The 11,556-nt window shown below is 47.4% G+C and overlaps 2 protein-coding genes across 2 annotated transcripts in view; both read right to left on the bottom strand.

Moving 5' to 3' along the window:
* Positions 1–589: 589 nt before the first annotated feature.
* On the bottom strand, positions 590–7,181 carry LOC116223448 (mucin-3B-like). Its single transcript, XM_031580148.2, has 11 exons — positions 6,918–7,181; positions 6,706–6,821; positions 6,466–6,527; positions 6,135–6,206; positions 5,907–6,046; positions 5,643–5,705; positions 5,391–5,556; positions 4,855–5,016; positions 4,488–4,582; positions 1,508–1,845; positions 590–1,036 (listed from the first exon to the last, which is right to left on the bottom strand). Exons 3-11 carry the CDS (start codon positions 6,525–6,527, stop codon positions 983–985), a joined length of 1,152 nt encoding a protein of 383 aa, XP_031436008.1. The 5' UTR covers positions 6,706–6,821; positions 6,918–7,181; the 3' UTR covers positions 590–982.
* Positions 7,182–7,224: 43 nt separating this feature from the next.
* The window catches only part of LOC116223447 (mucin-5AC-like), a gene marked incomplete at its 3' end in the record, with an annotated part of 9,007 nt that continues 4,675 nt past the window's right edge, over positions 7,225–11,556 (bottom strand). The window contains exons 2-3 of the mRNA XM_031580147.1: positions 9,534–10,934; positions 7,225–8,042 (exon numbers count right to left, since the gene is read on the bottom strand). Coding sequence (XP_031436007.1) covers positions 7,225–8,042; positions 9,534–10,934 — 2,219 coding nt within the window. The remainder of the gene's footprint in view (positions 8,043–9,533; positions 10,935–11,556) is intronic.

Raw genomic sequence — 11,556 nt, 5'->3', positions numbered from 1 at the left:
GGGGAGGGGCACCAGCGTAACTTTTTTTAAGCAATTAAATATATCTCTTGTTCTGCCTGTTTTGTGATATACATTCCTAAAAGGTCTCTAATATTTCTATACTGAAATAATATCGGCATTATGATTATTATAACTATGATGATTTTTCAGTTGCCTATTTTTTGGTGCCCCCACAGGAGTTGGTGCCCTACGCACAGCGCGTAGTGCGCGTTATGGGAGCGGCGGCACTGGAGGTGGTGAAGGTGTGTGTGTGTGTGTGTGTGAGGTGGTGAAGGTGTGTGTGTGTGTGTGTGTGAGGCGTTATGGGAGCGGCGGCACTGCAAGTATCGCATTTTCTTACCGTTTGCAGTGCGCCATCCGGGTACTTTCAGGGCCCTGAATTCTGCTGGTTCTGTCAGTGTGAACGCCCTAAGCACTGAAAGTCAGTGTTCGAAGTGCACAAGTGCTCGGTTTGAGACACAGCTACAGATTCTTAGTGGTTGATCTCTATGGTTCAGTTCAATCACTACCGTACTCCACTTCACATACAGATTCTTAGTGGTGAAACTCTATGGTACAGTTCGATCACTACCGTACTCCACTTCACATACAGATTCTTAGATGATGCATTTTTATTTAAGCAGGTGATCCTCAATAATACAAGTCCTAATACATTATATAGCATCAGACATAACATACATTAAGTCAAATTTTAAAATAATACAAAAGTCAACAACCTAAGCCACAGGCGACTCATTGATAAATAAAAGGGGAAATGACCCTGAATGGCTATATAAATAAATACTTTATGTGGGCCGAGGGTTTCTACGGTAAGACAACCTGCAGTTTCAGTATTGTTGTTGACTGTTGGGTGAGATATTGCCTTTGATCCATTAATTGTGACGTGGGTGAGATATTGCCTTTGATCCATTAGCTGTGATGTGGGTGAGATATTGCCTTTGATCCATTAGTTGTGACATAGCAGATCCGTTAGCTAGAGACGCTAAATGTCAAAAGACCGAACAGACAGGCGTAGCTGGGGCATTCTATCCCACATCTGTGAAGAGAAACAGAAAGAAGGAGCTAGTTAGCATCTGTGCAGAGAAACAGAAAGAAGGAGCTAGTTAGCATCTGTGCAGAGAAACAGAGAGAGGGAGCTAGTTAGCATCTGTACAGAGAAACAGAAAGAAGGAGCTAGTTAGCATCTGTGCAGAGAAACAGAAAGAAGGAGCTAGTTAGCATCTGTGCAGAGAAACGGAGAGAGGGAGCTAGTTAGCATCTGTACAGAGAAACAGAAAGAAGGAGCTAGTTAGCTAAAGAGGGAGCTAGTTAGCTAAAGAGGGAGCAATGACAGTTAGTCATCAAACAGAGCCAGGGTTTCATCTCTCACCAACTTGAAACCATCTTACTTTACACTAAGATAATAAATATTGACCTGGCTGACTGAATAACTATTATATTATATTAATATTAGTAGTAACTATATTAAACTATATGTTGTTCTGCGTCCCCGCTGTGGGGAACTTACTGGTTGGACGCTGTGCAGGTGGTGCAGAGGGATCTGTGGAGCTGCCTGGTACTGCAGGGAGACGGGAGAAGGGCCAGTGTAGGCCGGAGGAGCGGATCTGTATGAGGGGCCCTGCTGTAGGGGAGCCCAGTGTGGGTCGGTTCTGTACGAGGGAACCTGCTGTGGGGAAGCCCAGTGTGGGTCGGTTCTGTACGAGGGGCCCTGCTGTATGGGAGCCCAGTGTGGGTCGGTTCTGGCCCTCATCTGGCCCGGTGCTGGCCTAGACTGGAGGCCTGGCAGACCCAGTCCCTGCTGCGTGTACAAACTCCCACTCTGATAGGCAGGGTTGGCATTCGCCCCTATAGAGAGGAATACAAACACATTTACATTAATCACTGACACACACATTTACAATAATCACCCACACACACATTTACAATAATCACTGACACACACATTTACATTAAACACTCACATGCTCACACCATATTAATCAACCACACGCTCACCATATTAATCAACCACACACTCACCATATTAATCAACCACATGCTCACCATATTAATCAACCACACGCTCACATCACATTCACTTACATCACCATTAATCACCCAGACACTTACAGAAAATGTGTTTCATTTCATTAGTTTCAGTTTTGACAACAAAAATAACAATTCTACGTATACATCCTATCACGACATAATGAAGGGTTTGAAGAAGCAGTTTCCCCTTTTCTGCAGTGCTTTGTTAACGTGTGTTTAGTCTCCATCCATCACACAGATGTCTCACCTGTACTTGCCTCTCTGCATTGGCTCCCTGTCAAAAGCACAATTGATTTCAAAGTACTCCTGCTAACATACAAAGCCCTAAACGACTTGGCTCCAAACTACCTTAAGGAATTAGTTGTCCCCTATTGCCCTCCAGGACCGCTTTGTTCCCAGAGTGCAGGCCTCCTTGTAATTCCAAGAATATCCAAAACCACAATAGGAGGCAGAGCCTTCAGCTACCGAGCCCCCATCCTCAAACACACACACACACACACACACACACACACACACACACACACACACACACACACACACAATAGGAGGCAGAGCCTTCAGCTACCGAGCCCCCCTCCTCACACACACACACAATAGGAGGCAGAGCCTTCAGCTACCGAGCCCCTCTACTCTGGAATAATCTCCCTGCCTCCATGCGAGATGCAGACACCCTTTCCATACTCAAATCGAGACTAAAGACATTCCTCTTTAGTGCATCCTATAGCCATAAATAATTGCGTCCAAAAACCCATCACCTGTTGGGCCAGCCAGCCAGCAAAACTAAACATAACTAAACACATACAGTATAATCCCCAAAATTTGATACAATGTTGTATCGTGAAGGAGGGCCTTTATTACGGATCCCGGGTACAGCATACTGCTCGTGTTGCTGCTGTCACCAGCCAATTGGGCACTGTTAACCATAACTAAACATAACAAAACTAAATGCTTATAATATTCCCATACACCTACCCAGGCAGCCTCTCTCTCTCCTTCTCCTTTTATATCACGTTGCTAATGCCTATATTAATACTGATAAAATGCCCATATTACCTACTGTTAGTTGACTACCTAAATGTATTTCCTTATCTGTTTATCTGATGTCTTCTAACATAAATGTTTTCTCTCCTTTATAGCATGATCCAATTGCTGATGGAAGTGGAAACATTGCTCCTCACCACCACTACTCCTCATCTACGCATATGGACAGCCAAACTCTACCCACTCACTCTGTCTTTTCTTTCTCTCCTAGTCTAGACTATTTTCGCTATGGGACGCTGCTGTAGTCGCTCCACCCGGTCTACCCGTAGAAACCCTCGGCGCTCAAGCACCCAGCAACACCCTATGCTATCATTAATATGCAATATATATTATTGCCACCACCGACATGTTTTTCTGTTCCTACTCTTCTTAGCCCTGTAACAGTAACCCTATGAGCACACTGTATAACCCACTAAGCTGTTTTTGTATGTATCATGTATATATCATATGATGTTTGTATGTATATGACGTGTGTACATCTACCACTTGTTGTTTCCCTTCCCCTTCTGCCACACAATCCTATCTCCTCCCAGCCGACCTCAAGCAGATGGGTCCCCCCTTATGTGTCGTGGTTGTGCTTAAGGTTCCTTCCTGATTATCCTTGCCCCTGTTGCCATTGTGTTTGCTCTAAGGTCTGTAAAGTGTGTGTGTGAGTGTGTGTGTGTGTGTGTGTGAGTATGTGTGTGTGTGTGTGTGAGTGTGTGTGTGTGCTCTAAGGGGGTCCAAGCCCTGGGCTCTGTAAAGTGTGTGTGTGTGTGTGTGTGTGTGTGTGTGTGTGCTTGCTCTAAGGGGGTCCAAGCCCTGGGCTCTGTAAAGCGCCTTGAGACAATTCTAGTGTTTTGGTGCTTTATGAATTGAATTGAATTGAATTAAATTGAATTGAATGTATTCCTCATAAGCCCTTTCTTCTCTTCATATGTACGTTTGCTTCCCTCCTCAAGGCCACACTGGATTCAGAGGAACTTCAGGTCATCACCTGCTGACGGTGTGTGTGATGTTCGGGTCCTTACCTGCTGACGGTGTGTGTGATGTTCTACTCCTCACCTGCTGACGGTGTGTGTGATGTTCTACTCCTCACCTGCTGACGGTGTGTGTGATGTTCTACTCCTCACCTGCTGACGGTGTGTGTGATGTTTGGGTCCTTACCTGCTGACGGTGTGTGTGATGTTCTGGTCTTTACCTGCTGACGGTGTGTGTGATGTTCGGGTCCTTACCTGCTGACGGTGTGTGTGATATTCTACTCCTCACCTGCTGACGGTGTGTGTGATGTTCTACTCCTCACCTGCTGACGGTGTGTGTGATGTTCTACTCCTCACCTGCTGGCGGTGTGTGTGATGTTCTACTCCTCACCTGCTGACGGTGTGTGTGATGTTCTGGTCTTTACCTGCTGACGGTGTGTGTGATGTTCGGGTCTTTACCTGCTGACGGTGTGTGTGATGTTCTGCCAGAGGTGGGCCACTCAAAGTCATCCTCCATCCACTGATTCACCAGCTCATTCTTCATGTCATTCTCCCTGAAATTCATCACACCATATTGAGATGGTACAGACGAGTTACCTGCTCGTACACAGTGATACGCACACACATGCACACACACACACACACACACACACACACACACACACACACACACACACACACACACACACACAAATACACAGTGACACGCACATTCACAAATGCACACACACACACACACACACACACACACACAGTGACGTACACACACACACACACACACACACAAAATGACACACACACACACACACACTGCATTGGTCCTTACCGATTCTGCTTCCTGTGCTTCTGTATGACGCAAGCAGACAGCACGCCGACTGAGGCCACCAGCAGAGCAGCACACGCCCCTAGGCCGGCGTAGAACCCAACCTTGTGCACGGGGTAGCTACAGTCAGAGCCCAGGTACCAGTTCTGCTCTGTGTGTCTGCAGCTGGAGGAGAACCATCACTTTACTCACGCATACTCAGAAACACAAAGATTTATGGTCCTGTCTGTCACCATACTAAGCACATCACTCTCTGTCACCATACTAAGCACACACACACCCCTCTCTGTCCGAGCCGCAGACTGTGTGTCAAGACGGAGGGGTTTTTGAGCACACACACACACACACACACACAGACTGGACTGCCAGAGGAACAACACACACCCCTCTCTGTCCGAGCCGCAGACTGTGTGTCAAGACGGAGGGGTTTTTGAGCACACACACACACACACACACACACACAGACTGGACTGCCAGGAGGTTGAGTATTGGATTAGAGACTGCATGTAACAACAATAACATTTCCATGGGGTTCTTACTAGCAGGTGGGTCCCTCTCTTAACACCTCACAGGTGCCGTCGTTCTGGCACCCTTTGGGTTGAGGATGGGCTGCTTCACATGGGGAGATGCAGGTGAGCGTCCCGTCCACCTTGACGGGAGAAAAGTACTTCTCAAAACCAGGCTCCACCTTGGACCTGCAGAAAGCTGTGAGGAGGAGAAAGCAGTGAAGGTGTTTCTCTCAGCTCTATGCACTGAAATTTAGCAGACATATTTGTTTTTGCTGTTCTCACCGTCTTCATCAAATGCCACCGGCGTCGGGGGTTCGACTTCTCCAACTCCAAATGATGGACAATCTTTAAAGGAAGAATAAAACACCATTTTAAGCACAAAGTCAGTAAACATCATCAAAATGTTGCAGATCTTCAGTCTTTAAATCAAACATCTTTTGAAATCAGTGTCATAACTAAGAAGACAATTTTTCTCTCTCAAACTCATTCTCTCTGTAATCAAATGTGAATCACCTGTAATGTTAGCTGGTGTTGAATGTGAATCACCTTTATTGTTAGCTGGTGTTGAACACTTTCCCACAGCATCGAGAGTCTCTTTAACCTGTTTAAGGGTTTCATCAAGGGCCTCTTCAGACTCTTTGTCGTTGGGAACCTCCACAACGATATCGTGTTCAGCATTTATATTACTGACACATAGAAAACATAATCAAAGAGGTTAATGTTCTGTTTTAAGTATTACTTCATAAAGGCTGTTCTGTCCGGTATCATATTTACCTGGTCGTATCTTTTACAGAAATCCCACTGAACAAAGTCCTTCTGGTCCTGGAAGCACCACCTGTGGCAGCGCTGAAAGGGGAAATAGGCAGGATTAGCAGTTTGCATTACATTATATAACCAGTTTGCAGGATTAACTAACAAGTTTGCAAGATTACTTAACCAGTCTGCAGGATGATTTCACAAGGCTTGTTTTAGGCAGGGTTAACCCCCCTAAAAGTAATGCCAAGCCCCCCCCCCCCAATAAATGTGCTTCAAATATATCAGTAGACCCCCTAGTGATAACTTAGCCCCCCTTACCATAAATGCTTAGTTAAGTCCCTGAACTTACTTCAGAGTGATGTCAACCACTTCTTTGAAGTTTTTCACTGTGTTGTTATATATGGGTGTCATCTGAGGGAGGAGAAGTTTGATTAGCGGAGTAGAAACTGAACTGCAGAAATATCCCCACAGACAGGCAGGAAGAAGGAGGTCCATCTCAGCCAGATCCAGGCCCGCATGTGGGCCGATTCAGGGCCACGTCCATCCCACAAGCTCCACGGTTATTACTAGTTCACTACGGGTCACTCACCTCGTCTTTGAACCTTTTGGAAAACTCCTCATATTCCTTTGAAGCTTTATCTGCATGTTCCGGTTTGAAACTCTCTTTAACTTCAATTGTTGTCTGAACTTTCCTGTTGAGCGTCTCTGAAAGAGATGAAAACATATCAGATAAACCATCCCAGACACTCGGAGAGGTGTGTCTTTATTTTCTTATGAAGGGCTAGGGTTACCCACACCAACCTGGAGAAATGACGCTGTTGATAACTGCACATGTGCGACCGGTGAAAGGAGGAGGACACAGGCAAGATAGATTGTCCTTGTTTGGGGTTCCACCGTTTTCACACTGGATGGGCTTCTTCGTTGTTGTTGATGTTGTTTTTGAAGTTGTGGATACAGTTGTGCTTGTCACTTTGGATGTGGATGTCGAGACAGTCGTGGGACTTGAACTTGGAGAAGTTGCTGAAGATGTTGTCTCTGTGACTTGAGCAGTTGTGCTTGTCCCTTCGGATGTGGATGACGACACAGTCGTGGGACTTGAACTTGGAGAAGTTGTTGTTGAAGTTGTGGATACTGGTGTTGTTGTTGATGTTGTGGATACTGGTGTTGTTGTTGATGTAGTTGTTGATGTCGTGACTACTGGTCCTGTTGTTGATGTTGTGACTACTGGTGTTGTTGTTGATGTAGTTGTTGGTGTTGTGGATACTGGTGTTGGAGATAGTGTTGGAGTTGGTGATGATGTCGACATTGTGGATGTTGCTGTTGTGGACGTAGAAATTGGTGTTGTATTTGCTGGAGTTGGTGTTGATGTTGGTGTAGTGCTTGCTGGGAATGGTGTGGATACTGGTGTTGTTGTTGATGTAGTTGTTGATGTCGTGACTACTGGTGCTGTTGTTGACGTAGCCTTTGGTGTTGATGGAGACGTTGGGTTAGTGACTCCGTCAGTTGCGCTTGTCACTTCAGAAGGTGATGTCGACTCAGTCGGGGGATTTGAACTTGAAGCTGTTGGTTCAGTGACTCCGTCAGTTGCGCTTGTCACTTCAGAAGGTGATGTCGACTCAGTCGGGGGAATTGAACTTGGAGACGTTGGTAAAGCTGTTGGCTCAGTGACTCCATCAGTTGCGCTTGTCACTGATGTCGACTCAGTCGGGGGAATTGAACTTGAAGCTGTTGGTGAAGCTGTTGGTTCAGTGACTCCGTCAGTTGCGCTTGTCACTGATGTCGACTCAGTCGGGGGAATTGAACTTGGAGACGTTGGTGAAGCTGTTGGTTCAGTGACTCCGTCAGTTGCGCTTGTCACTTCAGAAGGTGATGTCGACTCAGTCGGGGGAATTGAACTTGAAGCTGTTGGTTCAGTGACTCCGTCAGTTGCGCTTGTCACTGATGTCGACTCAGTCAGTGGATTTGAACTTGGAGACGTTGGGTCAGTTGCGCTTGTCACTTCAGAAGGTGATGTCGACCCAGTCGGGGGATTTGAACTTGAAGCTGTTGGTTCAGTGACTCCGTCAGTTGCGCTTGTCACTGATGTCGACTCAGTCGGTGGATTTGAACTTGGAGACGTTGGGTCAGTTGCGCTTGTCACTTCAGAAGGTGATGTCGACTCAGTCGGAGGATTTGAACTTGAAGCTGTTGGCTCAGTGACTCCGTCAGTTGTGCTCGTCACTTCAGAAGGTGATGTCGACTCAGTCGGGGGATTTGAACTTGAAGCTGTTGGCTCAGTGACTCCGTCAGTTGCGCTTGTCACTGATGTCGACTCAGTCGGGGGATTTGAACTTGGAGACGTTGGTGAAGCTGTTGGTTCAGTGACTCCGTCAGTTGCGCTTGTCACTGATGTCGACTCAGTCGGGGGAATTGAACTTGGAGACGTTGGTGAAGCTGTTGGTTCAGTGACTCCGTCAGTTGCGCTTGTCACTTCAGAAGGTGATGTCGACTCAGTCGGGGGAATTGAACTTGAAGCTGTTGGTTCAGTGACTCCGTCAGTTGCGCTTGTCACTGATGTCGACTCAGTCGGTGGATTTGAACTTGGAGACGTTGGGTCAGTTGCGCTTGTCACTTCAGAAGGTGATGTCGACCCAGTCGGGGGATTTGAACTTGAAGCTGTTGGTTCAGTGACTCCGTCAGTTGCGCTTGTCACTGATGTCGACTCAGTCGGTGGATTTGAACTTGGAGACGTTGGGTCAGTTGCGCTTGTCACTTCAGAAGGTGATGTCGACTCAGTCGGAGGATTTGAACTTGAAGCTGTTGGCTCAGTGACTCCGTCAGTTGTGCTCGTCACTTCAGAAGGTGATGTCGACTCAGTCGGGGGAATTGAACTTGAAGCTGTTGGCTCAGTGACTCCGTCAGTTGCGCTCGTCACTTCAGAAGGTGATGTCGACTCAGTCGGGGGAATTGAACTTGAAGCTGTTGGTTCAGTGACTCCGTCAGTTGCGCTTGTCACTGATGTCGACTCAGTCAGTGGATTTGAACTTGGAGACGTTGGGTCAGTTGCGCTTGTCACTTCAGAAGGTGATGTCGACCCAGTCGGGGGATTTGAACTTGAAGCTGTTGGTTCAGTGACTCCGTCAGTTGCGCTTGTCACTGATGTCGACTCAGTCGGTGGATTTGAACTTGGAGACGTTGGGTCAGTTGCGCTTGTCACTTCAGAAGGTGATGTCGACTCAGTCGGAGGATTTGAACTTGAAGCTGTTGGCTCAGTGACTCCGTCAGTTGTGCTCGTCACTTCAGAAGGTGATGTCGACTCAGTCGGGGGATTTGAACTTGAAGCTGTTGGCTCAGTGACTCCGTCAGTTGCGCTTGTCACTGATGTCGACTCAGTCGGGGGAATTGAACTTGAAGCTGTTGGCTCAGTGACTCCGTCAGTTGCGCTTGTCACTGATGTCGACTCAGTCGGGGGATTTGAACTTGGAGACGTTGGTGAAGCTGTTGGTTCAGTGACTCCGTCAGTTGCGCTTGTCACTGATGTCGACTCAGTCGGGGGAATTGAACTTGGAGACGTTGGTGAAGCTGTTGGTTCAGTGACTCCGTCAGTTGCGCTTGTCACTTCAGAAGGTGATGTCGACTCAGTCGGGGGAATTGAACTTGAAGCTGTTGGTTCAGTGACTCCGTCAGTTGCGCTTGTCACTGATGTCGACTCAGTCGGTGGATTTGAACTTGGAGACGTTGGGTCAGTTGCGCTTGTCACTTCAGAAGGTGATGTCGACCCAGTCGGGGGATTTGAACTTGAAGCTGTTGGTTCAGTGACTCCGTCAGTTGCGCTTGTCACTGATGTCGACTCAGTCGGTGGATTTGAACTTGGAGACGTTGGGTCAGTTGCGCTTGTCACTTCAGAAGGTGATGTCGACTCAGTCGGAGGATTTGAACTTGAAGCTGTTGGCTCAGTGACTCCGTCAGTTGTGCTCGTCACTTCAGAAGGTGATGTCGACTCAGTCGGGGGATTTGAACTTGAAGCTGTTGGCTCAGTGACTCCGTCAGTTGCGCTCGTCACTTCAGAAGACGTTGGTAAAGCTGTTGGCTCAGTGACTCCGTCAGTTGCGCTTGTCACTGATGTCGACTCAGTCGGGGGAATTGAACTTGAAGCGGTTGGCTCAGTGACTCCGTCAGTTGCGCTTGTCACTTCAGAAGGTGATGTCGACTCAGTCGGGGGAATTGAACTTGAAGCTGTTGGGTCAGTGACTCCGTCAGTTGCGCTCGTCACTTCAGAAGGTGACGTCGACTCAGTCGGGGGAATTGAACTTGGAGACGTTGGGTCAGTTGCGCTTGTCACTTCAGAAGGTGATGTCGACTCAGTCGGGGGAATTGAACTTGTAGACGTTGGTTCAGTGACTCCGTCAGTTGCGCTTGTCACTTCAGAAGGTGATGTCGACTCAGTTGGGGGAATTGAACTTGAAGCTGTTGGGTCAGTGACTCCTTCAGTTGCGCTTGTCACTTCAGAAGTGGATATTGGCTCAGTCGGGGGAATTGAACTTGTAGACGTTGGTGAAGCTGTTGGTTCAGTGACTCTGTCAGTTGCGCTTGTCACTGATGTCAACTCAGTCGGGGGAATTGAACTTGTAGACGTTGGAGAAGCTGTTGTGTCTGTGACTTGAGCAGTTATACTTGGCCCTTCGGATGTGGATGTCGACACAGTCGTGGTACTTGAAGTTGGAGAAGTTTCTGAAGATGATGTGTGTGTGACTTCAGGAGCTGTGCTTGTCCCTTCGGATGTGGATGAGGACACAGTCGTGGCACTTGAACTTGAAGACGTTGGTGAAGCGTTTGTCCCTTCAGAAGTGGAAAGTAAAAATAGTCCAAGCTGAGATACTGCTCCGCTTTGGATGAGATTATTTTGGCTGTGTGTGTGTGTGTGTGTATGTGTGTGTGTGTGTGTGTGTGTGTGTGTGTGTGTGTGTGTGAGTGTGGTGTGTGGGTGTGTGTGTGTGTGTGTGGTGTGTGTGTGTGTGTGTATGTGTGGTGTGTGTGTGCGTGTGTGTGTGTGTGTGTGTGTGTATGAGTGATTTTGTTTGTGTGTGTGGGCCCGGTCTGGGCCCCGTTCGTTGTAAGGGCTGAAGCTAAGTTAATCAATTGTTCTTTTAGCCCGTTAACATTAGCCAGCCTCTCCATGATTTCGCGATGTTGGGATCGCACCAATTCATGCAAATTCAACGATTCACAGCGAATTCAGCACGACGTTGCAATTATAACACATCACCGCAACTTTCCCGAAAATTTGACAAATCATTGTCGTCACCCACAACTTTCTGCCTTCTGCGGCTACACCAGGGTGGAAATTTTGCCCTGCGGACACGGTGCAGACACTAGCAGAGTTCTAATCCGTTGTAAACAATGAGAATGGCTACACCAGACATGGAAATTGAATGCAGCCCATGTCCGCACTAAAGATTGA

This window comes from Clupea harengus, chromosome 14, assembly GCF_900700415.2.
Source record: "Clupea harengus chromosome 14, Ch_v2.0.2, whole genome shotgun sequence".
NCBI lineage: Eukaryota > Metazoa > Chordata > Actinopteri > Clupeiformes > Clupeidae > Clupea > Clupea harengus.
The sequence above is the reverse complement of the archived record's forward strand: the minus strand, read 5'-3'. Positions and strand labels throughout refer to the sequence as shown.

Excerpts from the sequence above, each read along its gene's own strand:
- LOC116223448 (XM_031580148.2), bottom strand. The coding sequence starts at position 6,527 with ATGACACCCATATATAACAACACAGTGAAAAACTTCAAAGAAGTGGTT. Across the intron at positions 6,207-6,465 it reads GTGGTTGACATCACTCTGAA|CGCTGCCACAGGTGGTGCTT; the intron begins GTAAGTTCAGGG and ends TTCCCCTTTCAG. Across the intron at positions 6,047-6,134 it reads TCTGTAAAAGATACGACCAG|TAATATAAATGCTGAACACG; the intron begins GTAAATATGATA and ends TCTATGTGTCAG.